Below are 27,701 nucleotides of genomic sequence, written 5' to 3' on the forward strand. Positions count from 1 at the left end.
TCGCAAACCAAGGACTGCGTACATGAATAGACAAATATACTGTGTTTATCTCACACAGAGAACACATGATTTTGTATGTCCCTGGGTCTTCACAGAATCTCTCACATAAATAACATCCCTCTCATACTTGCATGTACTTTGTCTGTCTTTGAAATTAGTAAAATAAACTTGCAAACAATTACTGATGTTTCAGAATAATAATTATTTCACCGGTTTTCTGATCAGCTCTTAAATGGCAGTCTAGTCGTAAATGCACCTTTAACTGCACACTTGAGAATACCATCACAAAAATCAATACCGAGGTATATTTTATTCGACATTTTTTCTAAACAAATAGAATCCTTTCTCCAGCCAGTTTTACATCTCTAATGTTCAGCAATAGTAGGGTCCATTGGCTGACGTCTTCAGAAAGAAGGAGCCGTGTTTTGACGGCGAGGCGTGGTACCCCATGTGACTACAGCCATGGCTGCCGCATGACGTGCAGTGGCCTTGTTCGTAGTTCTGTTGTGTGCAGGGGAATGCGTTGTAGCTGCAGTGGTTATTGATGGAGGATGTGAAGAAGTCAAGCACACGGCTGTGACTGCAGGAGGCGCCATCCTTCAGCTCTGTAACAAAGTAATAATTCGTGGTTGTGGTCTTGCCACAAAACGTTTTAACGTTGTGTTTAACGCCACATTTGGTAACGTTACAGTTACATGTATATGAAGTTGGTCTGAAATACAATCGAGCATAGTGTCGAGTATCATTGAGTCGGGCATCAACCCACGCCCTCCGCGTACGATGACACGTAATAAACGAGACTGACCACAAGAGGAGGCCACGGGTGGCCAAGTCGTCTAAGGCGCCGCGATTCGCTGTGCAGAGTTGCGTCCCTTTGACAAGCCAGAAACCTGTGATTTTGGGTTCGAATCCCGGTTCGCCCCAATTATGTTTCTAGGTTTGTCAGCACCATACCCGTGCTCGTGGGTTTCACCGAAGTAGTAAACGTCTGAGACCCAGATTAAGCTGACACGCCGTGTTATAACTGGAATAGTGTTAAAAGCGGCGTTAAATCCAACTCACTCACTGACCATCCGATCTATAGAGTCGCCTTTTGCGACCAGCATTGGATGCTTGAGTCCGATTCTAACGCGGGATGCCAACGAGGTGTTTTTTGTAAACATAGTTCCAATCTTATAATCATAGCATTGCTGCTCGAAATATATGTCATCAGATGTGTACGATAAATGACGTCATCTAATAGCAATGAACGTCGAATAAACAATGAATTATGACGTCTTCTTCTCTGTATTATCATTGATACTTCCAGAACCGCAAGCCGTCTGCTGTACACTATGAAAATAAAAAAGATAATGCCCTTTCTATAATTATGAGAAATCTCCATTGTACGATTTCGACTAGATCATAGAGTATGTCAGTGAATCACTGTCAAATAATAATGAGACAAGAAGTTCGCGAAACGGTGAACGCACCCTGCACCACCGGTATCACAAACACATGCAAAGGCAAATCAACTTTTCGTCTGAAAAAGGTAAGGGAACATATAGTATCAAACATCATGCATCAAACATCATACCATAAATCGTTCCGAAAGCTTTACTATAGCCTTGAACTTTTTCAGGAAGACACTCGTTGAAATTGTCGTAGAAAAAACCCCAAAAAACCATGCTCGATTGTAATCAAAGGTTGTGAAATGTAGACACTAAGGCTTAAACTGCTGGACTATTGCTCGACATAAAGAGAAAGATGAATATTGGAAAGTTGAAGTCAAAAGTGCTGTTGTGTTATATTATTTAGTAATAGCACTGAGGACACGGGACTTACTTGACATGCCCCCCGTGACGAAGCTGAAGATGTGGTTACCGGTGTTGGCGGGGCAGCCGGGCTGGTTGAGTCCGCCATTGGGGTAGAAGTCAGCATCTCCAATAGCCTTTATGAGGCCGAAACCTGGTAGTTAAACAACCTTGATATTCTCATATGTATTTTACAGCAACCTTGATATTCTCGTATGCATTTAACAGCAACCTTGGTATTCTCAAATGTATTTTACAGCAACCTTGATATTCTCATATGTATTTTACAGCAACCTTGATATTCTCAAATGTATTTTACAGCAACCTTGGTATTCTCATATGTATTTTACAGGAACCTTGGTATTCTCATATGTATTTAACAGCAATCGTGATATTCTCATCTGTATTTTACAGCAACCTTGATATTCTCAAATGTATTTTACAGCAACCTTGATATCCTCATATGTTTTTAACAGCAACCTTGGTATTCTCAAATGTATTTTACAGCAACCTTGATATTCTCATACGTATTTTATAGCAACCTTAGTATTCTCATATGTATTTTACAGCAACCTTGATATTTTCATATGTATTTTTCAGCAACCTTGATATTCCCATATGTATTTTACAGCAACCTCGATATTCTCATATGTATTTTACAGCAACCTTGAAATTCCCATATGTATTTTACAGCAACCGTGATATTCTCATACGTATTTTACAGCAACCTTGATATTCTCATATGTGTTTTACAACAACCTTGATATTCCCATATTTATTTTACAGCAACCTTGGTATTCTCATATGTATTTTACAGCAACCTTGATATTCTCATATGTATTTTACAGGAACCTTGGTATTCTCATCTGTATTTTACAGCAACCGTGATATTCTCAAATGTATTTTACAGCCACCTTGATATTCTCATATGTGTTTTACAACAACCTTGATATTCCCATATTTATTTTACAGGAACCTTGGTATTCTCATCTGTATTTTACAGCAACCGTGATATTCTCATATGTATTTTACAGCAACCTCGATATTCCCATATTTATTTTACAGCAACCGTGATATTCTCATATGTATTTTACAGCAACCGTGATATTCTCATATGTATTTAACAGCAACCTTGATATTCTCAAATGTATTTAACAGCAACCTTGATATTCCCATATGTATTTAACAGCAACCTTGATATTCCCATATGTATTTTACAGCAACCTTGATATTCTCATATGTATTTAACAGCAACCTTGATATTCTCATATGTATTTTACAGCAACCTCGATATTCTCAAATGTATTTTACAGCAACCTTGATATTCCCATATGTATTTTACAGCAACCTTGATATTCCCATATGTATTTTATAGCAACCTTGATATTCCCATATGTATTTTACAGAAACCTTGATATTCCCATATGTATTTTACAGCAACCGTGATATTAACATATGTACTAGTATTTAACAGCAACCTTGATATTCTCATATGTATTTTACAGCAACCTTGGTAATCTCATATGTATTTTACAGGAACCTTGATATTCTCATATATATTTTACAGCAAAGTCATACTTGCACAGTTACTCTGATACTGACATACGAATGATGATTTGCCACGACCTCTTTCCAACGACTTTAAAAAAAAAGAAATTATCAAGCTCTGTGTAACACGCCTGTTCAAATATTGATAGTGTGTAAACGAAGTTTGATCATTTGTCTGAAAGTATTCAGTTTCTATGATCCTATTGAAACAACATATACTGGGACCCTCGAGACAATTGTATAGATAGCATGGTCAGCAATGGAAAAACTCTCACCAAGTTTTAACAACGACTCTCCATCTGTGTGAATGGCGTCAACAAAGTTGGCGTCTGATGGATCGAGGCGGGTGCGAGGGTCATAGTTCTCAAAGGAGGGCCCAGCCGGATCCAAACCTGTAACAAGTGATGTTAATCATCGCCGCATCTGTCGAGTACCTCGACGACAGATGTCTTTTATTATTCTTGTCCCCTTCAAAAGCAAGTGAGTGAGTAGGTAAGCTTGAGTGACCGCATCAGACCAGTGAGGAAAGTTTAGTAATACCAAAACCTGAGAAAAAGGACAGGACTCGCGGATAAGCAGGAGTGGGGGTAAGCAGGAGTGGGGGTAAGCAGGAGTGGGGGTAAGCAGGAGTACTAATGTGACCTGTGCCTCCAATTTGGTGACTTCTGCCCTCAATGTGTACATTTGGAGACATCTCTTAAAGGGGAAATAAAGTCAACAAAACAACGTTACAGATTTTAATACTTGAGGGCTGATTAAGCACAAATGCGTCACCAAAATTAAATTTGAAAAAAAAAACGGAAATAGAAAAAGGTGATAAGAAACAAGCGAAATCGTCCTCGAAACAAATACTTCCGCCACTGAGGAGGTTCCCCTTATTTTAACACAGCTTCCGGGGTTTGAAACGCTGTGCAATTTTACGCTTATAACGATAGGTCCGACGCTCAGTCTGCCCGTTTCTGCCTCAGATGTTTTAATAGCATAACGTCTTTTTTTCAGTTTGCTCACCATGTCCACAACTTATGTAATCTTACTTTTATAAAAGATGCCTTCAGTTGTTTACTCAGAGGATTAATCCCTGATGGGCATTTACTCCGCGGAATAGCGCCGAGGGCGGCTAGTGTTTTATTACCCCAAAAGGATGTTAGTAATAAAACGCTAATTACCGACTGTTATTTGTTATTTTAATTATTCTTAATTTCAAGATCAAGTGTTGTTTCACACATTCAACAATGTATGCAATGTTATTTTTATAGGATTAACAGATACACCGGAAACAGTATATATACAACGGTTAAGAATCACAAGATTGGTAAACGGGATAAACGTATTAGCCAATGAAAACAATTGTCACCGCTGCGCCGGTAGCTTTAAGCCACGCCTTCAAATAGGTCGGTTTGTAAGCCGATTACGGAGCGTGTGATTTCAGCGTTTTCACTTTCATTACATACTTTCTACTAATATTATGAATTTCTCTCTCTCGGACAATGATGTATCAAGGAAAATTGATATACGCAAAACAATCGCTATCATTCTTTTCACTTTACTTACCCTGATAGTTTCCACATATCGACGAGTCATGTCAGCAGAAGATACCTCAGCACACACACTTACCTGTGATCCTGCCAAGACCATGAACGATCTCGCCGGCGTAGCCGCTGATGTGGGAACCGAGGCTGTGACCGATGAGGTGGAAGTTGGAGTAGGCAGCTCCTGCAGAATGAAGGGTCTTGATCATGTCGGCAATGACGGCGCCGACGACCCTGGTGTTGGCAGCAGCCTGAAGGTAGTTGGTTTTAGCAGCCCCCTTCTCCCAGTTTACGGCGATGACGTTACAGTCTGCCTGTACAGGATGCAATGGTTAATTGGTAACTACAGTATAATCACTGTTTGGGACACGTCAGTTGAGGTCTGTCTTTAGTACATGCGGGCAATCACACCCTTGTTCTTTTCATGACGAATGAACACTTTCAATTCTATTTTTTCTTCTCCATGAACTCATGATGAACTTCCTGTCTGTTGTTCAAGGTTTCACGATTTCTATATGTGGTTTTCTTTTTTAGTGTGATTACTTGTAATAAGAAAATAAACGATGTATATTGGATTTGACTGTAAAAAGGATATTTGAAAAATCGAAGAAAATATAATACATTCATTTAATAGCTGATAATCATAATTTCGTGGTGGTTCTTCAAGGTTTTTTTGGACCGCCTCCGTGGATAGAGTGTGGTAAGTCGGTGGCTCGATTCCCGGCCGCGTCAAACCAAAAGACTGAACAAGCTGTTACACTGCCTGGCACTCGGCATTAAGGTGATAAAAAAAGAACTGGTTGGCTCGTAGTCAGTATGCTGTGTCTGAGTGGAGTGTCCGTGTTAAGCTGCGGCATGCTATCTCAGTAAAAACTGTCAACTGTATAACTGGCAATAATCCAGGCTAATACAAGCAGCCATTATTACACGTGGCTATTAGTCCAATAATCTTTAACCCCACTTCACCTCATCATTACTTTATTATTCATTGCCTAAATACCATAGGGGCGGTCGGGTAGCATAGTGGTTAAAGCATTTGCTCGTCACGCCGAAGACCCGGGTTCGATTCCCGACATGGGTACAATGTGTGAAGCCCATTTCAGGTGTCCCCCGCCGTGATATTGCTGGAATATTGCTAAAAGCGGCGTAAAACCATACTCACTCACTCTAAATACCATACGTTTGTCAGTAATTCTTGAGTCATTTTCTTGATCCAATCAGCGCGTCCGTTGTCTGTATATCCATGTGTGATCATCTTGGTGGGATGTGCGTGGTTGTAGTGTGACTGATGTACGCTGTTGGAATCGGCTTCTTTCAGGATTTGGGCTTGTCCTTTGTTCGTCCTTGTGTACAGCAGGAATTGTATGCCCTGAGATTCCGGGGATTCTGGGAGGAAGCGTTTGGCATTGTTGTACGGGCTTGCGTTGCTGAAGCAACCATACTTTCCGTAGCACTTGGAATTAGTGAAGATAAGACCTGCAATCATAAATTTCCGCCATTATTTCAAACATTCTTATATCACAAAGTTCCAGTTAACTTGGGGAAAACGATGGCTGTAACAAATTCTATTAAATAAATACATACAGCAGTTGTCATATATCAGAGGTCTTGATCGTAAATGACTTAGACCAACGGGATGGTGTCGCAACTGTTTACCATCTCCACAATGGCGTAACTGTTTTTAGGGTGTAAAGGGATCCGGCAGCGATTTGCCGTTCGGTATAGCCGTGGTCAGTTGTTTTAGACATGGCTAGGCAACTCACAGGGCCGTGAGGGTTTTCGCTTAGTTAAGGAGAAGTTGAGATATTTGTTGTCAATTAGATACCGTAATTTTCTAATGTCTACCTTTATTCAATGCCACCACGAACGAGCATCAACTGATCTACATGTAAGCCTCTTCACGTGGCTTTGTTTAAATCCACGAAGAAAAATTGCACAGCATTATTAACAATGAATCACCAGTTCTGACAGGACATATTAGGTTTACATAAATACATGCACAGTATCCACTGATACTCATGTACCAACAAGTGGGCACGGGTGGCCCAGTCGTCTAAGGCGCCGCGATTCGCTGTGCAGAGTTGCGTCCCTTTGGAACGCCAGAAACCTATGATTGGTGGTTCGAATCCCGGTTCACCCGATTATGTTTCTAGGCCTGTCAGCACCAGACCCGTGCTCGTGGGTTTCGCCGAAGTGGTAAACGTTTGAGACCTACATCACTTCGGTCTTTCCTCCCACATTAAGCTGACACGCCAGTATAACTGGAATACTGTTAAAAGCGGCGTTAAACCCAACTCACTAACTTCAAACTTACGAACCTGTGAATTGCTAATATTACGAAACGTTTCCAACACTGTGTCAGCGCTACCACGTGTCCATATCTTGGAATATAGATCACCGCGTCAGTGCTACACCTGTTCATGTATTTGGGTAAAGATTACGGTGTGAGCTGCTCTACAATCAGAGAACAGTTACACCTTTTGATGGAACTGGAACCTGTCCACGATTTGCTATAATGCTCACCGTGTGTGCCACCAAACACACAGACGAGAAGAGGAAACAGCATGGCAGCCATGAGTCGTGGCGGAGACAGACGACAACCTTGACAGAATACACAGGGTCTTATCACTAAGTCGTGATACAATTTAGTTTTATCAAAGTGGCACCAATGCTGAAAACACTTATTATTCATGCAATAATACATGGCGTCACATGGCTTTAGTCATAATTCATTAATCAGCTTTTCCTTAGTGTTGTCATGTGACTTTACTAATAAAACTAATACAAACCAACGATTTAATCATTTACAAAGGAATACATACATATTATAACTATTGCGATGAATATACTTCAAAACGCACTTATTATTCGCAGAAATATTCATAAACATTTTTAAAATCATGTAAATATGAAAACTATCACAAGCTGGTTATCAGGAAATCCGATGCCAAACTATTTCTTACCAACTTTACTTAACTTTACAGCTGCTAATGGATATTACTCAGTTTCAACATCGAGGCTCATAAACTGCACATATCTCACACACACACGCATGCACATGCAGAAACGCACGCACGCACGCACGCATTCACACACACACACACACACACACACATTTTGTAAAATGCATCACCATAGTCAGCATACCTAAGGTTCTTCAACACAATCTGAAATCTTGTTAATTCCGAAACCCGTCGTGCACCCCATCGTATCTCATGATGCCATTGATCATGTTTCAGTATCCACGCCGCTCTTAGATGACTGTTGTTGGAGTCATTATATCTGACAACACCTCTGAACCTCTCGCTCGACACCCGCGGGGTTTTCAGTATTCCGGTGCGTGGGCAGACACACATACCGGTTTCGACCACCACAATTTACTTTTTGCCTTTACGCAAAGAGAGTTGAATGATGGGTAAAACGTCTTTCCACATCAGACGTTCATTACAGCTCCCGTGTGTACTAATACCCACAACGAAAATCGACTTCTGGTTCCTTTTGCTTTTCAGTAAACAGAGTAATCTTGCTCCATGTTCGTGTGTGAGGAGTCCTTCATGGATGACGTTGGTCGTGCCGTCTCACACGGCAGCCACGTAGTTCAAGTAGGAGAAGCACAGCAGTTGCATCCACCCTTAACAGTACTCCAGCCACCCTGGAAACATACGACACAATACAGACCTCTCTTAATCTTTATGTATGACCCCAAGGTCAAACTCCAAAACGAGGTTTTCCCCGCATGGCGGCAGAGCAAACACCCGGAAGTGATTGATCGCTCGTCTCGCATGTCTCGTTCAGCTTCGTCAAGAATTTGGTTCAAAGTCAATCTAAGAGTGCGAGGAGTTCCCCGTTGAACAAGGGATTCCATTACAACAGCGATGGGTTCATCAACAGTATTAAAAGTACGTATAGTGTGCTTTTACACCAAATAACAATGACCACTTTGACAGGTCACGTTACCTTTCATGGCATATGCTGTTGTTTTGAACTAATATTGATGAGCGTAACATGAATGGGCTAAGACAGCCATAATGACTGATAACCAGCCCTTTAAATGTGTGTAAGCGCTATATTTTATTTATTTTAATTCTTGTGTTTTGGGGTATTACGGTAGTCTATAGATCTAATTAAATATGATTATTATTAAGGTTATGGTTTATACTGTGTCACGTATATTGCAACCGTCATAAATACCAATGTTTTTGGCTATAGATCTAAATAGTGTTTTTTGTTTAAACCATAATCATTCACGATCATTCACAAATCTTCCTTTTAATTCAGTTCTGTTTCATAGTTGAATGTGTGTATGTAGTAATTATTATAGTTCCAGCGTCGTGCAAAGAATTCCTGTGGCCCGACTCATGTGAAATCCCACATAACTTAGAGGTAAGGACTATGAAATAAATATGTCGTATTCATGTTCAATTAATCAAATTAATTTGTATCAATTGGTATGGAAGTTACATTTAACTGCAACAATAATTCTGGGTAACAGACCATGCAGATTATCCTATTAATGCAAATTATATAAAATATTTTTTTTTTAAAAGTCAATTTGACTCGACACAATGTTTGAAGTGTTTAATAGTAGAACGCTTATTAAATTGCATTCATACAATTGACATCTGCATGTTTTTCTTCACAACTTCAATGTATTTTTCAGATTTATCTGAAGTGAGGGTTTCTGCAACAAACTGTTTCTGTGCCATCAGACAGATCGCGCCAGTGCTATGGACATCAGTTTAAATACAATGTATGTACATTGAGTAATAAAATAATTGCGTCTCAAACGATTTGACACGTTCATCTCTCACAGGCAATTTTAGCACAATTCTATAAGAGTGTGCAAGGAAACCATAATCAAGCAACTGTCCACAGCTGATTGATAGTTTTGAAAATTCTGCAACATGGACTCTCAAGGATATTATGGTTTGTATTTCTCCTATTTATTCGGCTGAAAGCTGACTACAGTTAAATAGGAAAGGGGGAATATTGAGACTTTTTCTTGTGTGCAAAGTGGTGGCAATAGTAAAGCCTTGGTCTGACCCCACACTATCACCAGGCTGTACAAGATCAAGAAAAATACCAAACACTTCATAGCTTTGTCATCTTAACATCAGACATACCAGCTGTAGACAAACATGGTACAAAGTTCACAGCATCGTGAGAGGCTATACCAATCAGGCTTTAGAGTGGGCGGCTAGTTTTGTAAAGTGTATAAAACTTTTGAGTGGAGGACAAAGGCCTATGGGATTTGAATTTTTATTTCAGTGCAGTCAACAGCATAGTCCTGGGTCTTCAAGCCAAGGAAACAGTGTCAGAACACACATAATACATGCTACACATTTTGTTGGCACTGGGTTGATTAAAATAAAAACATCACTTGAAAGTATCAGTCAGTAAAGAAATATAATATTGCATGAAACGGGTCAGTTCTAGTTCTTGATACTCCAAAATTCTCAAGAGCCAGATGGTTATTGGGTAGATGGTTCAACATGGACCTGCATCTCCTTCATTTCAAATTGTGCCTCACACCCCACATTCTGTGTGGAATGATCATTCCCTTCAACCTCATGTCCATCACCCCATGTTATAGCATTTGTTTCATATAAAAGATAGAAGCCACATAAATGGGACAATTAGTTGTTATGAATTAGCTTTACCTCTGTGACATATTACGCAACTAAAGGTGAATATGTTTATCAAATAATCAATTACAGTAAATAACCTAGTGTCTAGTGTTTAATTACGTATTTGGGTACAATATATAATACACATATACACGGAATGATTTCTTATTTTGTCAATTTAATCATAACCCAAATCATACAAATCGAATATGTGAAAATAAAAGTAGTGACTAACTTTATGATCAAGGGTATAAATACTCAATTGTATCTATTAATCCTAATAGTATAACAATAAATCCTGTGTATTTACTGAGCATATTTAGATACATCCGGATCTACGACCGCAGTCATATAATCAATCAAGGAAAGTATATTAGATTGAATTAAAAATGTGCTATCACTAAAACAAATTTTCCGTTATCCACGTAAGCCTAAACCTTGGAGAAATAAAGTTCTGTTCTGTTCTGAAGACGCCGTCATGATTAGTTGGCGCCAGTCTAGACCGTCCAATCAACGTGAATATACAAACCGTGATGTTACTTGACCAGTTGATGACACCTGTCAAACTCAAAGTGCCCCTGGTCCTCCACCCACCATGTGTAATACTTTAGCGTACTTGATTATTTTATTTGCAGTTATATCACTGTTAGGCTAAGTAATGAGAGAATACATTTTGTTGTTTTTGTTAACGATCGTTTCCATTTTCAACGTGGTAACCTTATATCTGACTAACGTTTTTATCATGATGAAATGAAACATATTAAAATAATCAGAGGGACTGACAATCGCATTTTTCGCATAAATGTCATGCTCGCATTAATTTCATGATTTACTGAAGATAGATTTGAACATTTCTGAGCAACGATCATGTTTGGGTAAGGGAAGTTATCTTGTCCCCGCTTGCGGGAGTAGTGCACTTTACCAGGCGCACTTTTCTGATCCAATTAGCGCTGTGGGGGCTCGAACGTGCTTCGCCGGCTCACCGGCTCTGCTAATTAATGCGTTAATTAGCCGACGCTCTACAACTGGACCACAGGCGCTATCACATGTAATCAGTGCTCGTTTAACGGGTCATTGGAATCCCCATTGACATGCATGCGTAATTCAGTAAACAATGAATTGCGCATGCCTGTGACGTCACGGTCCGCTCTCCCATTCATCTTTTCTTGAAACCACACCCGCAATTGTTTATGTCAACATGACCGACCAATGGGATTAACCGGATTAACGCTTGAAAAGGTAAAAATTTATGGTTAACCCTTGCCCAAAGCAAGCTAACCCTAATGACCGAAAAGGGGTTATGGATCGTAAAGACGTGTAAGTTTCCCTAAGGTCGTAAAACGGGTGTTGGATCGTAAACACGTGTAAGTTTCCCTAAGACCGAGAACGGGTGTTTGATCGTAAAGATGTGTAAGTTTCCCTAAGACCGAGAATGGGTGTTTGATTGGAAAGATGTGTAAGTTTCCCTAAGACCGAAAACGGGTGTTGGATCGTGAAGCGAGAGTCACCAGAGCGTGAGGCACGGTAACGGTATAACGAGACAGCGGTGGCACTATAGCGCGGTAATTGAGCGGATGGTAGAGCTCGGGCTGCGCCCGGTAAACTGCATTGTCGCAGCTTGACTGTTCGGTACGGCCGAAAGGCGGCATCCATGTTGTTCACGCTCCGCTGATTACGGGGCCTCATTTGTCTGTATTCTGCTTATGAGCCGGGATGCGCATGAAACACGAATATATTTACCAATTATATGTACGGTCAATTAGCCAGTTCAAGAGACAATACCCTGGTTCTACCACCTTTAGGTGTAATTACGTCGCATGTCCCTGGTTCACGGTTCGTCTGATCTCCCGTCATAAAACCACGATGTTTATTTACCTGGAGCCTCGGACAGCGCCGACTTCCTGTGTACATGTACGTACATGGCAATAAATGGTTTGACAGCTGTTTGACGGAATCAGTCAATCATTATTGACACAGTGATGTAATTAAAATTTGTCACTATTCTAAACTCCCATTTTGATTTTTTTATTGTTCAGCTGTATTTTCGATCAGTTTTATATGTATAAAAAATCTTCTCTAGTATTTATAAACCAAACCTAAAAACATTATATAAGAACAATTGTGTTTTTAAAACGTAAGTTTTCTATTAAAACAACCATGCAAGTAAGATTTCAGCCGTAATATTACTTTAGTTACACCACAGATTACACATCTTATATGCTGCAAACGCAGCGAATGTAATGCTACTACGTCACAGCTGCCTCGGTAATTAAGGGCTGGAATGTTTTTGTGAAGGCAGTTAGAGCATGCGAATTTTCCCCCTCGCTGTATAATGACGGTCGCTAACCATATATATGTATTTTTCATGTTTTGGGCTTAATTTGATTGTCCTTTGGTGAAAACAAATGTTCAATTGTGAAAGCAAACCCTTTTCCCCTGAAAGTTAAAAGACAGGAGACTTTGTTTTTGTCTGAAATATCAACGTTGAAGTCGTTTATATATTCGGAAATCCATATTATGGTAAATATTTATTAAATGCATGTCCTGTTTTGTATATATGTATATATTATTATGTTAATATGGACAATGGTAAAATTCATTATCACAGTTTAAGTGCTATTCTCAAATGTTATTAAATCTGCTTCGTGATGAATGAAGCATGGCAATAAATGTATGCATCTGATTCTTCATTTGTTCTGTATTCTTTGATGAGAATGAGTTTCGTTAATGATGATCACTCGTACAGATTATTTGATAAGAGGATAGGACTTTAACTGGAGAATAGTAGTGAAAAATATATATATAAGTATAGGCGGTCTGTGCACATGTGGTGAAACTAATACCTCATTGATTTGATAATCGGGACTTGGAAATCATAGTCTGTCATTAAATTGATTTTTAAATATATGGTTTTGACTGTAGTACGTCCTGACATGATAATATTATGTTATAAACAACTTATCTTATCTTATGTTAAGTAAAACAATTATTGATAACTTCCTGAATTCCATTTGTTCAATGAACAGAATTATTCAAAGCTCTGGCGTGAGACAACATTAAATTAGATGTTACCAAAGATTGTCCATTTTATGATCTTAGGCACATGTCGGCGCACTTACATGTGAGCCGTCTAGACGACTGTCTGTTTTATAATTAAATGGCAGCTGCCATCCAGCCGAATACTTAATCTTGAGACCTATAGCTATTATTGTCTTGTCGAGTCAAGTGCGGGTCTCTCTCTCACCTTAGGGAGAATGCGAATGTAAAAGCCCCTCGCTACACAGACACGTAGTGAATGTTTGAGATAAGTTTATTATTTATTATATATAGTTTAAACTCAATAGATAATTCATAGTCTTTTTATTGTTCAAATTACTAATAAAACATATTTTAACTTGTTCCTTCTAAACATACTTCCAAACAATTCCAAAACATTCCAAAACATTCCAAAACATTTCAACTCATCTAAGTCATTCCAAACATTTCCTGTGTTGGAAATATGTTTGGAAATGTTGCCAATCCAATTTTGGATTTTCTGTAAAGATCGATCCTTCCAAGCTTTGGAAAGGTTGGAATGAGCGATCTTTCCAAAGCAACCCAACAATCATTCCAAATTGGAATGGACGCTCCTTGGTCTCGTGTTCATCGTGTGCTCTGTGTTCATTACTGTGTCTTTTGTACGTATGTCTAATCGAGTTTGTACGTCAAGGGGACAATCCATGACACCAAAACACACTGCATACCGCTAATGATCAACTGTCATTGGCGAACATTATTCCCCAACCCCTGACAGAGTCAAGTCCAGTTTCTTGTCTGAGAAATAATGGATGAATTACACAACTAGTGTATAAGAGTCATTTTCTTCCAGCACACAAAGGTTCGTTGATGGTCTCAGATACTCACCTTTTGGGATCTTGACATTGTTTGTCCATCACCACCAGCGACAACATCACACACCCTTCCAACATCCCAGTGTGCCCGCGGCTGGTTGTTGACAACATAGGAACCAGATCCCCTCTCGATATTGCTGGATTTTCACGGCTCCATCTATGTTGAACTCTTTAAGCATTGTTGACTTTCGAGGTCAGCAATGACTTGTGTCTCTCCTGCCTCCTACTATCTATTTCCTAATCTGTGCATATGTCTTTGGGGAGAAAGGTATCAACTCCGACAAGCTGAAAGTGGTGGGGTGTCAGCAGGGTATAGTCCTCAGGTGATGGCTGTTGTGAGTCAATGGGCGACTGTTCAAAACAGGCTCAACTTCAATCAGTGCAGAGCGAAGCACTGATTCAGTTACAAAGGTGTTACCAAGAGCTGCCTTGCAATGAGAGCCGTCTTTGTAGACCAGTCTTTCCCATGCCCCACACACGTATGGACCTTGAGGTTGGTTAAAATACCAAAGGATGCCTTATGGAGCTAGAAAGTCATTGACATAATCTTTTTTGACATCACGAAGGCATTGCCCTAGTTAACACCTTTGCAATTTTTCCCGTTGTCACTGTCTAAATGTTTCAGATGACGTCTTCTTTCAACAAGGCACCTGGAAGGAAGAGGAGAATGAAATCTCTAGTAGATAAGCAGACGAACAAACATTCCCATCACTTGACTGAGCTCCTACGACCTCCCTAACATGGGACCAAAGTGGTAAACTCCAGTTCACACAAAGGGACAATAAAGTGCACCAAGACGACACGGAGGCAGATCAGCCATTCTGAGTACTCGTGGTTTGACCTTCATATTCCGACAACCAAGACAAGATTATCATGATTGATAGATGTGAGCTGCAGGCGTTTCACCGATGACAGAAATGATGTACAGCACGCGCTATCCAGGCAGTATGACGACATAATCTGTGCCAGCAGGAAAAGCTAGCAGGATTGAGCAAGTTAAATATTTTCAAGTCACAAAAGAAACGTTTCTCTGAGTACTGAGTTTCGCAAACGTTTGTTGATATGTGTAGTGCATACTCTCCCTTGACCTCAGGGTAAATTTCACAAAATTGATTTTAAGAATCAAGGGTTTCCGAAGGCCCTGTGTTTGCTTCTTTTTTTAAGGAATTCAGGTGCTTGAAACCAAGAATGAGGAGACATTAGGTGTTTACGTGATTATCCGCGTGAACAGTGGTCAGTCGGGTTTCCAACAGACATTTTGTTGACTCTGTCCAGAGCTGTACCCTTTCAACAGGTATAGTCACTTCATCCTTCAATGTGTTAGGGAGACAGACACACTGCCAAGACTGTTCCTTGTAGTTTAGAAATTTAGAAATAGTCAAGGATGGCTGCAATGAAGCAACATGCGTTTAAGACGCCACAAGAGAATAATCCCTTTTCCGGCGCATCATCAAACAAGTGAAGTTCAAATCATTTCAATGAAGTCAGAGAACAACTTTCTAAGAGCCATTCTCTCCATTTCTTTGCCAAAATCTTAGGAAGCGGGTCATCCAAAAATAACCTCGCCCTGAATATGAATTGAGTGAGAAATCCACAAGGGTTGACGACTGAAGTGATTGTGCTCACAACTTCTCTCTTCGTAGATAAGCCATCTTTGTGGATTGGGTCAAAGGCAAAGGTGTCATCAGAGACATTCCATTTGAGACCTTGGGCTATTTGAATGAGTGGATTGTCTTAATTAAAGTTCACGACTTACGACTCTTGCTCAGAAGTTGTTTGTTGAAGGTTACAACAATTGAGGTCTCCGTAAAGCTTTCAGAAATGTTTTATAAAAAATTACGTCCGATGCTATGCCCTATTTTGACTTGTACTATGTGTTCCCATGTTTTTTGCAGGTACACAATTGACTTGGCTTTGAATGCGTTTGTGATGGATGCCACTGGTAATGCTGGATACGCTCACCTTTTAGCGAATACCTGGAATAATATCACTATCAGATAGCGATTCATTAACACATGATTTAGTATGAATCGTACACTCGACACGGCAGGAAACTGTCCCCACTATGTTGCGAAACGAACATATTTCTAAAACGTTTTTCTTTACTAATAAGCAGCCTAATCTCTGCACTGTTGCACAACAGACTTAATTCAAAATGTACATATAATTTTTATGATCATTTTATGTTTCAACAATATCAGTAAAAGCACTATCGTGTTTCTGCATTTTCTGGTCCATCGATCACTTGACTGTCTGGTTTCATGACAAGCAATAATTATTCAAGTCGCGTGAAGGGCGGGTCCTACCAGTAGGGCAGGACATGCTTACCTTTTTAGCCAACATCTGATATTCAGTGATAATATATATAATTGCCACAGATATTTTGCCTTTTACACACAATGGAATCTGTTTTGACGAATGACTTTTCTCTGGCGTTACATAGTTAAGTAGAGATTTCTAATGATTATGGGCATGCATTTGTCGGTTTCATTTGATTGCCTAAGTTAAAATTGTTATAACAGTCCTTGTACCATATGGCGCAAATCATTGCTCACATTTAAATTCCCGATGACACGTGACGAAAATACATGTGCATAACATTTACGTATCGGCAGTACCTGGTTTGTGTGTAATGTAGACGTGGCTGATCATCTGTCCTACCTTTTGTAAGTGAAGTACCTCCTGACAGGACTCTTGGTACAGGTAAGCTCACTTGTGTTAAAGGTACCACTAGAAGTTTGAATGGGAAACCACTCTTTGTTTTTAATGCTTCAGAAACTATATGAATAAGAATCAGAAACTTCATCTATTTTGTTTGACTTCAAAAGTGTGAAAAATAATAAGGTTTTTACTTGGCTTCAAAGGTCACAATCCAACAATCATCAAGTGGGATATATATTATTGTAGATATGTGCGAGGATTAATTGTCATTGGTATCATCCATGTTGCTACATATAGTTCACTTTTAAAACACAAACAGATCAAGAATATACGTTACAAACACTATGCTGAGTAGTTCATATGCCTATCCCAGAATATCATGGGGGAGAGTGGCATTCGCTACAAATGCTATGGCTCACGTTGGCTCTGGTTTTCTAACGAATGGATGTGTACCCCGTAGTGGGATACAGAAAAGATGATAATAGATACTGCACCGATAAGGGCATACGGTATTCGGTATCTCCGCAGCCATTTATGGTCGAAGGGCCAGTCGGTGGCTTGGTCAATACCTTATCTTGACAAGGGTTGTTAGTTTTGAATCCATGCGATCCCTTTAAAGTTCAATAAGTACACTTTTCAAAAACGAAACGCACAGGTAGTATGTAGTTCACTGAACCTGGCTACACAACAAATCCGGTAAATAAATTGGATATATTTCATTGGAAAATGTTCATGTCCTGATATTCGACAAACGCTGCGTCAAAATGCAGCCATTGTCGATTTGCAATGTCTTAAACCGCATTGTTTTCACACTTGTTCAGAAATGTCATGGAGGAAAACAGTAAAGTAACATGCACGTGCAAGTTATGGCATTCGTAACTCGTGGTAGTCGCTATAAAAAGGCAAATATAAGCAAATAATTTGTCATTCAATTGTCAACATTTTTCAAGTTCGAAAATGCCGAGACTCAGCGCTGCCGATTGTAACATCGCCATAGGACGTGTTTATCGTCGTCGAAATGAGCGTTTCATCCCGACATTGTGTACGTGAATTCCACAAATTCGGTGGCGGTAGTGTCATGGTGTGGGGGGCCATATCCTACACCACGAGATCTTACTTGGTTGTGGTTCAGGGAAATTTGACGGCAAATCGCTACATGAATCAATTTCTTCAACCTCATCATCTTCCAATTATTGACCGCCAGAGGGAGTTATTTCAACAGGACAACGCTCCATCGCACACAGCTCGTGTCACGGTAGACTACCTTTATAATGCCAGCATCAACGGCTTGCCCTGGCCGTCCAGATCTCCAGATCTCAACCCAATCGGACACCTATGGGATGAACTCGATCAACGTGTACGTCAACGTCAGAAAACGTCGCAGACACTCCCACAACTGGCCGACGCGCTACAAGCAGAATGGCGTTGAATTCTGCAGGACAGAATTTGAACACTTATCCAGTCAGTGCCGAGGAGATGCAGAGCCGTATTGCTGCCCTTATGTGGCCTCGTGTGACATGACAATGAACAGTTTTCAATGCCTTTGTGCAACGACATGTGACTATCGAGCACCAAAATTTCATCTATCTATACTCACACGCAAAAGAAACGCAAGTGGTTTTAAGCAAATAGGTAACAAACACGGAACCATAAATTGATACAAGTTTGAGCATGTAGTGAAGCCTGATGGTGTTATCAATATTTTTGGTTGCATTTTGGAAGCCCCGAGTAAAAACGCAACATAAAAAACGAATCACCAAAACGCACCATTTATGAATGTGTGGGTATCAAGCACCCATTTCTCGCGAAATCGAAAATGTACGAACTGTCACGAACTGTTGTGGGTATAAAATTCTTAGACCTACCACTCCTTGGTCAACAATGCCACGCCTAACTCAAATTCAGAGAAACCAGGCTATCGGACGTTTGGAAGCTGGAATTACTGGGCTCGATCGTAGCGCCACCAGTGGCTATTACGAGTTATGTCCTTTCTATGCCTCTCCTATTGACAAATCAGATTCAACCTCTCGTATCACTTGCATTTGCTTCAAACAAAACGGTGGCGCCCAGTCAAGACGATCTGATCGATAATCAAGATCTATATTGTGATAAAACGAGTCTTACATCGCGAAGTGCATCAAATCACGTGAGCACCCTGATTAAAAGCATGAGGTTCAAAGGCGTCTGCACAATGTGCGCCCAGTCCCTACAACTGCCGATGAACTACGCACAGCTGCTCTGGTTGTGTGCAGGAGGATCCCTAGGGCCTTCACAAATCGGTTGATCCACTCAATGTACAGGAGCTGTGTGGCGGTGACCAATGCTAATGGTGGCCACACCAGGTATTAACTGACATTTCGGGTATTGATCCGAAGCTGTGTAAGCCCTCAACATTTGAAAAAAACAACAATTATGTCATCTGCCTTTTAATCCATTAAACTGTCTTTAGTGAATTTTTTGTCAATCTTGCCCTATGAATATTTCTTGTCTTTACTGTTGAAAATAAATAACATGTATACTGCATACTCGACATGCGTTTCTTTTGCGTGTCAGTATATTATATTCAATTAAATATATCGACTTCATTAGGTACACAATAACACGTCCCATTTTATTTCTGGAAACCCCAAAGTCCAGTCTCCGTCAAAGGTATTTACAAAATTAAACATGCTTTTTTCATGGGAACATACCAAGGAAGAAAAAAATCAAAAAAAATCTCATGTTTACACTATGTCGCCCATGGGCCTGCCCATGGGCGAGAATATTCTCCTTTACTCAAAACTCATGTTTTTGTTTCGCAAAAAATGTATATCTTTCAAGTATCATGACACAAACTTTACCTCATTTTAACTTAATTCAACGATTTTATAGCGATATTGAAATATTTCGCCCATGGGCGAGAAAAAGGTTTGGCCCATGGGCGAGAAATATTTTCATTTGCTCAACAGTTTTAGTTTCGCAAATACATAAAGGTTTTATATGCATGACACATGATTCAACTCATTTTACCTTAATTCAACTATTAAAACATTTCGCCCATGTTTTCGTCAGTCCCTTTAAATAATTAACTAAGTGTGTACAAAGTAAATTGTATCATGTGAAATATACTTTATATTATGTCATTTATACATTACTATATAAAAAGGGCCTTCTGTTTCCTTTACAGAAGATTACAAATTTCACCTTTTTTACATATTGCAACGATCTTTAATGAAACCGGCCTTACCTCTCAAAACATTTTGACAGTTTATCATACGAATTCATGCGCGTGTACACCAATTCATTGGCGATATTTTCTAACACATTAAAGTTTAGTTGGTTTCTTTTTAATTTCCCATTTTATGTCTCGTCGATACATCACACTGGGAAAGTAAGTGACACGAGGTATGCAATATACAGGTACACGTGCGCGTATTTTAATGGAAACAGAATACGATTCGTCTTTCATTGCATAACGTTTGGCTGAATATCTCACACTCTAACGAAATCTCTAAATAATTATTTATTTAATTATATGCGGTGTCGAACTGACCAATGGGAATTTTGTGTACATGCAATTTGGGAAAACTTGAGTGAATATTATAACACAAAAGCAACTTTTAAATGCATAGTTACTTTTGGTATAAAAATGGTAACAGTTCAGAAAAAAACAACAGCCTTCTTATTATAATTCTCATATTCTCATTAGGTTGTTGTATCTAATTGCAGTGTCGGCCTTGTTTACAGGTGATTCTAAACTTATGTCCAAAAGAAACGATACCACACATTTTTCTAAATATTTTTTATGAAGAGTTAATTTTCGTCTGAAAAGGTACTTTTGCGTATCCTACGTTCCAAACCAAACGTATTCGGTTGATAAAACCGGGAACATTTGATCAATTGAGAAAAAAGCGTGCAATTAGCCCAAATGACGTTCCGTCCCGTAACACGGAATGCACGTGAATATCTTATGTATAAAACTGCTGACCCGACACGTTGGGATAACAGCAACTAAAAGCACACAAAAGAAATGCCACGTTTGACAGCGATTGAGAGAGAGGGAGCCGTAGGAATGCTCCAACAGGGAGCTACGCACCGCGACGTCGCCAGAAGGTTAGGATGCGCGCGCATAACCGTCACCAGGTCATTGCAGCGGTTGCGTCAAACAGGTCGGACAGCAGATAGGCCGAGAAGCGGGAGACCACGGGTGACCACGCCTATTAAAGACCGCTCCATCCGGGTACTTCACCTTCGAAACCGCTTCGTAACGGCGACGTTAACGGCACGGACGGCACTGGGACACGTGATAAGTCGACAAACCGTGTACAGGAGACTACGGGCACATGGTATCCGAGCACGTCGCCCCTACCTCGGAGCGTTCCTGACACCTCAACACCGACTCAGCAGACGGATATGGGCCAGGCGACTTCGACGGTGGCAACGGTGGAACTGGGCACGTGTCATGTTTTCTGACGAAAGCAGATTTTGCATCATCAGGAACGACGGCCGGCAGCGTGTGTACCGAAGAGTAGGTGAACGTTTGGCACCGAACTGCATCCATCAAGTCAGGCCATACTGAGGCGGAGGTTTAATGATTTGGGGTGGAATCTGCGGTGACGTCAAAACGAGACTCGTCGTTATTCGAGGAAACCTGAATGCGCAGCGTAATCGTGATGACTTCTTACAACCAGTTGTGGTGCCATTCATCCAACAACAGCCTAATGGTGTCATTTTTCAGCACGATAATGCGAGGCCTCACACGGCAAGGCTGACCCTGAACTTCCTAGCAAACGCCAACATTCACGTTTTACCATGGCCGGCATGTTCACCGGACATCAACCCAATCGAACACATGTGGGACATTCTCGGCCGCAAAGTCAGGCATCGCCCTTTGCCTCTTGTTAACCTCCAGGAATCAGAACAATGCCTCTTCCATGAATGGCAACGCATCCCCCCCAACGTCATCAGACGTCTGACGTCATCAGCCCGTAGACGTGTACTAGCGTGTATTGACGCTCACGGTGGACATAACCGGTACTAACGTGACTTTGAGACGTGTGTGGTGACATTTTCCACACTTGACCCATCAACTGTGTTCAAATGAAATTTTCATTTTTGACCCACCGCGTCTTTACATGTCTGTCCTCATGATTGTAAAGGATTGATAACAATGAATTTTTGTACACATGCTGTGAAAACATTACTCACAAGTCATATACAAATTTGAAATGTCTGTATCGTTTAGTTTTTTTTAATGTCCTTTCAAACACGTGGTATCGTTTCTTTTGGACATTAGTTTACAATACCTGATCTCGGTCAATTACGATCTACCACACCACGCGTGAATTAACAGTTATGCGGGTGTTGCTGTGGGCAAATACCTTGCCTGAAAATGTATATATATTTTTGTGGATACATGTTTTACAAATTTGATATATGTGGATATATTAAGCACAAAGACAATGAAATATGAATTAGTGCCTTGATATATTCAACGAGATGTGTATCATCGTTTAAAAGGGTCATTCAATAAAAGTATGTTTGGAGGAGATATCAAAGGAGCCGCCCAATATACACAGTGTCGTCCGGTGAACTACCACCCCACCCTGTCCATAAGAGTTATGTAATCGGTACACAAATATATTTGATGCGGTGTCATTATGGAAGGAGTTTGAATTACGTCCGCCACTGGCCACAGAAATCCTCAAAGTATAGTAACAATAAACAAGGTCAATGCCGTACTAATTACCTAGTGACGCACGTAACAACGATTGTCAATCTGTCTGCTACAGCTACCATACCATCATCCCTGTCACAACTGGCATATTAACGGCTTATTCAAAATATTAAATGTAGAAACGTCGTTAACAGACTTACGTATGTCGTATACAGTCCTCATATTTGATTTAAAAAAGTAAGTACGTCAACTGGGAATTCAACTGGATGTTACCTTCCTTATATCAACGCGTGTCGGTCTGACGTTGATTAATGAACAATTTGCATACTCGTATATGCAAGAGGCCGACGTATGGTTCTCAGTAGGAAGTGACAACTTGGAGACGATGGCTTGCAGTATATACAGTTTTACTTTATACATGTAGATAGATACATACAAATGACACTATGTGCCAAGTCAGCACATAGTGGTAGTGCTTGTTGTCTTGGTGCCCCGGAGCACCCAGCCTAACCCTAGCTAGGCTAAGGGTAAGACCTTTCTTTCTCCTTTCTGGACAAAGGCTTATATAGCCAAGGTCACCTGACATTTAGTAAGTAATAAATATAAATGTAAACAGTAAATCATCAGTGACATACTTGCACATCCTGTTCAGGATGGCAGACGGTCGATGTACACAAAAATGGGGATTAACAAATAGGATTAGCATCTTATAAATAACAGCAATTAAGTGTTTCAAGGCATATAGATGTCATGGCTCCAGGGTAATGAGCCTTTGCAATCAAATGTTCTTCAGACAATGGATGTCGTAAATCAGTCGCTATGACACTTATATCAGCTAACAGCCCTGTTTGTGAAAATATGTACTGGACATAACATTTAAAGACTAATAAAATCAATTGTAAGGCCGCATAGACCATAAAACCGAATAAAATATGTCTTGGCATTATCTCTTGTGTATTAGATGATGGTAACGACCTGAAATGTTATAACGTTAGATTAGGACGGAGAAACATTTAAGTGTTTTATAATACTTGGGAACATGAGCAATAAGATGTAGCAACATAAACATGCATGGAATAGAGAAAATGGTGAAAACAAATTGAAATAGATTTTAATAAAACATGTACTAAATAACTTAAAACTTAACCGCAAAAGCGGTGCCCAAACTTGTTTGGCCGTGTTATGTGTGTTGTGGACTGACGAATAGCAAGTAATTGTCATGGTTTACGCATGGTTCCATATACAAATTCAGATATACAACCGGTATGAAACTGAGAACTGAGATGCCAAGTACAACCTACATTCACACACGGAAGCAATATACTTGTGTGTATGCCCTCTGAAAAATGTATCACTAAAGTATTTGCATTGTTATAAATATAGTAATGATAAAACTTGGTAGGTCTCCGACAGATATGATTTTCAGTTTTTTTTACACCTTTGATTGATACGGATTACGTACATGTAGTCTAGTCACTGTCTCTTGTGTATCTGCTTGTTAGAAATTTCAAATGTCCTGTTATAGCACTGTTCCTAAAATAAGGCAGTTTCTTTTATCGGGTATAAACAGTTGATTCGTCTTGTCACGCAGTCATTTTTACTTTTTTTGATCGAATGATTTCTACAAAAAAATTCAGGCAGAGAGTTTTGTATTTTATTATATACATGTATTGTTAATTGTAGAAGATGCTTACATCACTGTATCTCAGAACGCAAATCTGATAACATTCAAACATGTAATTAGTACACAGTTAATTGTTACATATAATTTCCTGCATATTCCTTTTTGAACAAAAAGCCTACATTTGTACATGTATACTGAAATCGGTGTCCACTGTTAAAGGCTATTAGTGAATGAATGAATGACTTTATTTCGTAAGGGGGTCACCGGCCCATTATACATTGTTCATTAATCGGTATCCATTGTAACGATGGAGTGCCAGATGATAACAGAGTATATAAAGCTACCAATGGTAAAAAAATAGAGCAGATCATACTAAAAAGATCATTTCTTGTCCACAGGGGTTTGTCCCAACCGATTACTTTATATGAAATTGTTTACAGTGCATAAATAAACAATGAAGCTTTTGAAAATATCAGTACGTATTTACAAAAGAGCTTGTCACAGTAGATAAGTACATAAATTCTGTTTACAGTGTATATATGAGCAATAAAGTATGAAAAGTAGAGCAGAAAAGTAAATCCTACAAGAAGCATCAGTTCTTGTTTACAAAGCGTCTATATCACCCGACCACTGGGGACTGAATAATTGAAAGCCATTATTAAATATGTAGTGAGTATCAACCCAAATACATGTGGTTTCCTCTTATTACATGTTCATATTAATCATTGGTTAAGAACTTTTCCCTTTTCTTAAATGCAAGAAAAATAAATTTTCCTATGCTGTTTAACATTGTGGTGTTAGAAGATACAAGTAAACTATGAAGCATTTGCTCTGTAGGACAGCGGTGTTAATAACTAGGAATAAGTGACTGTCTTAAATCCGAATAGAAGTTACATTCAAGACAAAAATGAAACTCTGTTTCTACGGTGGGAATAACACAAAAGGTACAGAGACGTTTATGTCTCGCCAAACCCAGCTTTCTGCCTGCCTCAATCATCAACTGATGGCTGGAGCACCTAAATGAACAAGTGCAATACGATAAGCTTTTATATTAACATCGTATAAATAATTAAAAGGCTATTAGTGCAGTCAGCCATGGTAAATGAAGAGACAATAATTACATTTAGTACTAACTACTAAATGACTTTATCGAGCGTATCCAAACCATTGGGTAATTACGTCCGCAACCAAATCACCCCTTGTAACTCAATCACCCCCGGCTCACCACTTTGCACGGTGCCCGGGCAATAATCCCATGCAAGAATCATCCCGCCTTTGTCAATCATTCGCGCACCGTCTCTCTTCAAGTACACACGTGTTTCGCTGTATCTAAACGTGGGTGGGGTTCTTGTGGGCTACACTGCTAGTAACAAATTAACTTGCTTCCAAATTAATACTCGTGCTTAAGGCTACCTGCTTTTCAGCGGGAACCTTTCCGGGGTTACCTGCTTCTCAGTGGGAACCTTGTCTTTCCCGACTTTTCAGCTGGGAAATCGTAAAATAACATACGTTGGGGCAAACAATTGCCACGTATATGGGCCTGGCGGCGGAAGTCGTCTTGTCAAGCGGTAGCTGACAGTTGGGTCCGTGGCGGTAGTCGCACAATGGTTTTGCTAATGGGGCCAGGCAGTGGGACCTGCTTTGGCCGGCTACCTGGGGCCGGGCAGCGGTAGTTTGACTTAGGCCAGCAGCGGTAGCTGCTTTTGGCAGCGTGGTAGTTGCCAAGGAATGGTAGCGTTTAAATATGCTACCGTGGGGGCCGGACAGCGGTAGCAGTCTCAGGCCAGCAGTGGCACGCTAGTGGCCATGGCAACGGTAGCATTTTGGTATACACAACTAGCAGCTTAGTAGCCCACTTGTACCTGCACACCCTCGGCCATTTAACCCAATCTCATCTTCTGTTTTTATTATAGGCACGGGCATCCACGGCTCGGTGGCCCGTGCCTCTCCTTGGCATATCACGGGATAACAAGGTGATTAATTATAGTCTGTTGCAGAATATGCGGTATAAGTGTAGTCATTTATACATATACACATTACACACATACAGATGAAATACACGATATGATACAGCGCAAGAACAAATTAAGATACGGGTTCTATTAAAAATATTTTTACGATTATGGATTTAATTAGCATGTTTAAATTTTCAGGACAACACAGTTGAGGTACAGCATCGGCAAACTCAACTGTCGGCCGTAAGTTCATTGTTTGACTGAGCACACTTGTGTCGGGTTGCGATATTTTCTTCTCCTTGTTGGCAGCCTGCCACCGGCCTGAATTTTGAGAAAGGTCTCAGCATGGGACTGTTAATTTCTTTTTAATGATGTCTACAAGCTTACAAACTTGTAGATGTTGGGGCGGTTAGGACCAAACTTTTTCAGCTCAGAGTGCCACTCTTCCCAGTGTTACTGGTCATGGAACCCATAGTGTCAAACAGGTTCTGCACAATATCAGATTCTACTGTTCAGCAACATTGTCGCTGAATTTCAGAACTCTGGCATGATATAATAAGGATTTCGAAGGTGAACGAGGGGAAAGGCAGACACACGTGGATTTACTCTCAGGTTATTATTGTCTGGAGTTCACATTTTGGGGCATTTCATATACTAATTGAACAGAGTTCACTTGCACATGTCCACTTTAGTGAGACAGACTGTAACCAAAAATGCAATGAGCTGTAGCTCTTAATCCCTTATAACAACGACAACAACAACAAGGGTGAGGGCACAGTAAGGTTAAACCGTGTCCACCAGACAATCTCAGGTGGCTAACGCCATATCTCCCATCAAGTCAGCTCTATTTTTAAGCGCATAATTATATCGTTACATTTTGAATAAAAGGATTTAAAAAATCATATTTAACAAACCTACACATTACCAAATACTAAACTTTATAACCCTTTCTTGACTTCGTTCCAATTAACCTGGATCATTCAACTCGCTCGCTAAGGTCGTATACGACTTTAAAGTGAATACATCTACAGTGTACAAGTAACTTTTAACTGTATCACATATACTCATGATCAGCAATTATTTTCGTTCCTAATTCGAATGAGCACATTCTGAGGCTAAATCTGCAAAAGGACAGACAAAATATTTCGATACAAACGTAGCGGCTGATAATAGAGACAATGATTGAATAATCTGCAATATATCATTTGTTCTCGTTCAATCTATTGTACATATTGAAGTGATTGTAGAGTTTCAAGGAGTACTAAAATGTTGTGGTATTATGAATGAATTTTGAATATGAATAGCGAAAAACAGTCACCATATGGGATGTACATGTATAACTTGTCTTTCAGCACCACGCTTGTGCCGAGGCCCGTGGTCATAAAACTAATCGGTCCCATAAAAGGAGCAAATAGTTT

General features: G+C 39.9%; 2 protein-coding genes across 2 annotated transcripts in view; one reads left to right on the forward strand and one right to left on the reverse strand.

The window, feature by feature from the left end:
• Positions 1-295: 295 nt before the first annotated feature.
• On the reverse strand, positions 296-7,524 carry LOC124114350 (pancreatic triacylglycerol lipase-like). The gene is made up of 6 exons (XM_046474865.2): positions 7,394-7,524; positions 6,051-6,346; positions 4,956-5,184; positions 3,617-3,733; positions 1,825-1,947; positions 296-605 (listed from the first exon to the last, which is right to left on the reverse strand). The coding sequence occupies exons 1-6, from the start codon at positions 7,443-7,445 to the stop codon at positions 373-375; spliced, it is 1,050 nt and encodes a 349-aa protein (XP_046330821.2). The 5' UTR covers positions 7,446-7,524; the 3' UTR covers positions 296-372.
• Positions 7,525-16,902: 9,378 nt separating this feature from the next.
• Positions 16,903-27,701, forward strand: part of LOC124114351 (sodium-coupled monocarboxylate transporter 1-like) — a 53,823-nt gene continuing 43,024 nt past the window's right edge. Inside the window, exon 1 of the mRNA XM_046474866.2 lies at positions 16,903-17,090. The gene's annotated coding sequence lies outside the window, so the exon portion shown is untranslated. The remainder of the gene's footprint in view (positions 17,091-27,701) is intronic.

The sequence above is a fragment of the Haliotis rufescens genome, unplaced genomic scaffold (assembly GCF_023055435.1).
Source record: "Haliotis rufescens isolate VD_foot unplaced genomic scaffold, xgHalRufe1.0.p SCAF_2, whole genome shotgun sequence".
Classification (NCBI taxonomy): Eukaryota; Metazoa; Mollusca; class Gastropoda; order Lepetellida; family Haliotidae; genus Haliotis; species Haliotis rufescens.

Excerpts from the sequence above, each read along its gene's own strand:
- LOC124114350 (XM_046474865.2), bottom strand. The coding sequence starts at position 7,445 with ATGGCTGCCATGCTGTTTCCTCTTCTCGTCTGTGTGTTTGGTGGCACA. Across the intron at positions 1,948-3,616 it reads AGAGTCGTTGTTAAAACTTG|GTTTCGGCCTCATAAAGGCT; the intron begins GTGAGAGTTTTT and ends TTTAACTACCAG. Across the intron at positions 606-1,824 it reads CGTCACGGGGGGCATGTCAA|AGCTGAAGGATGGCGCCTCC; the intron begins GTAAGTCCCGTG and ends ACTTTGTTACAG.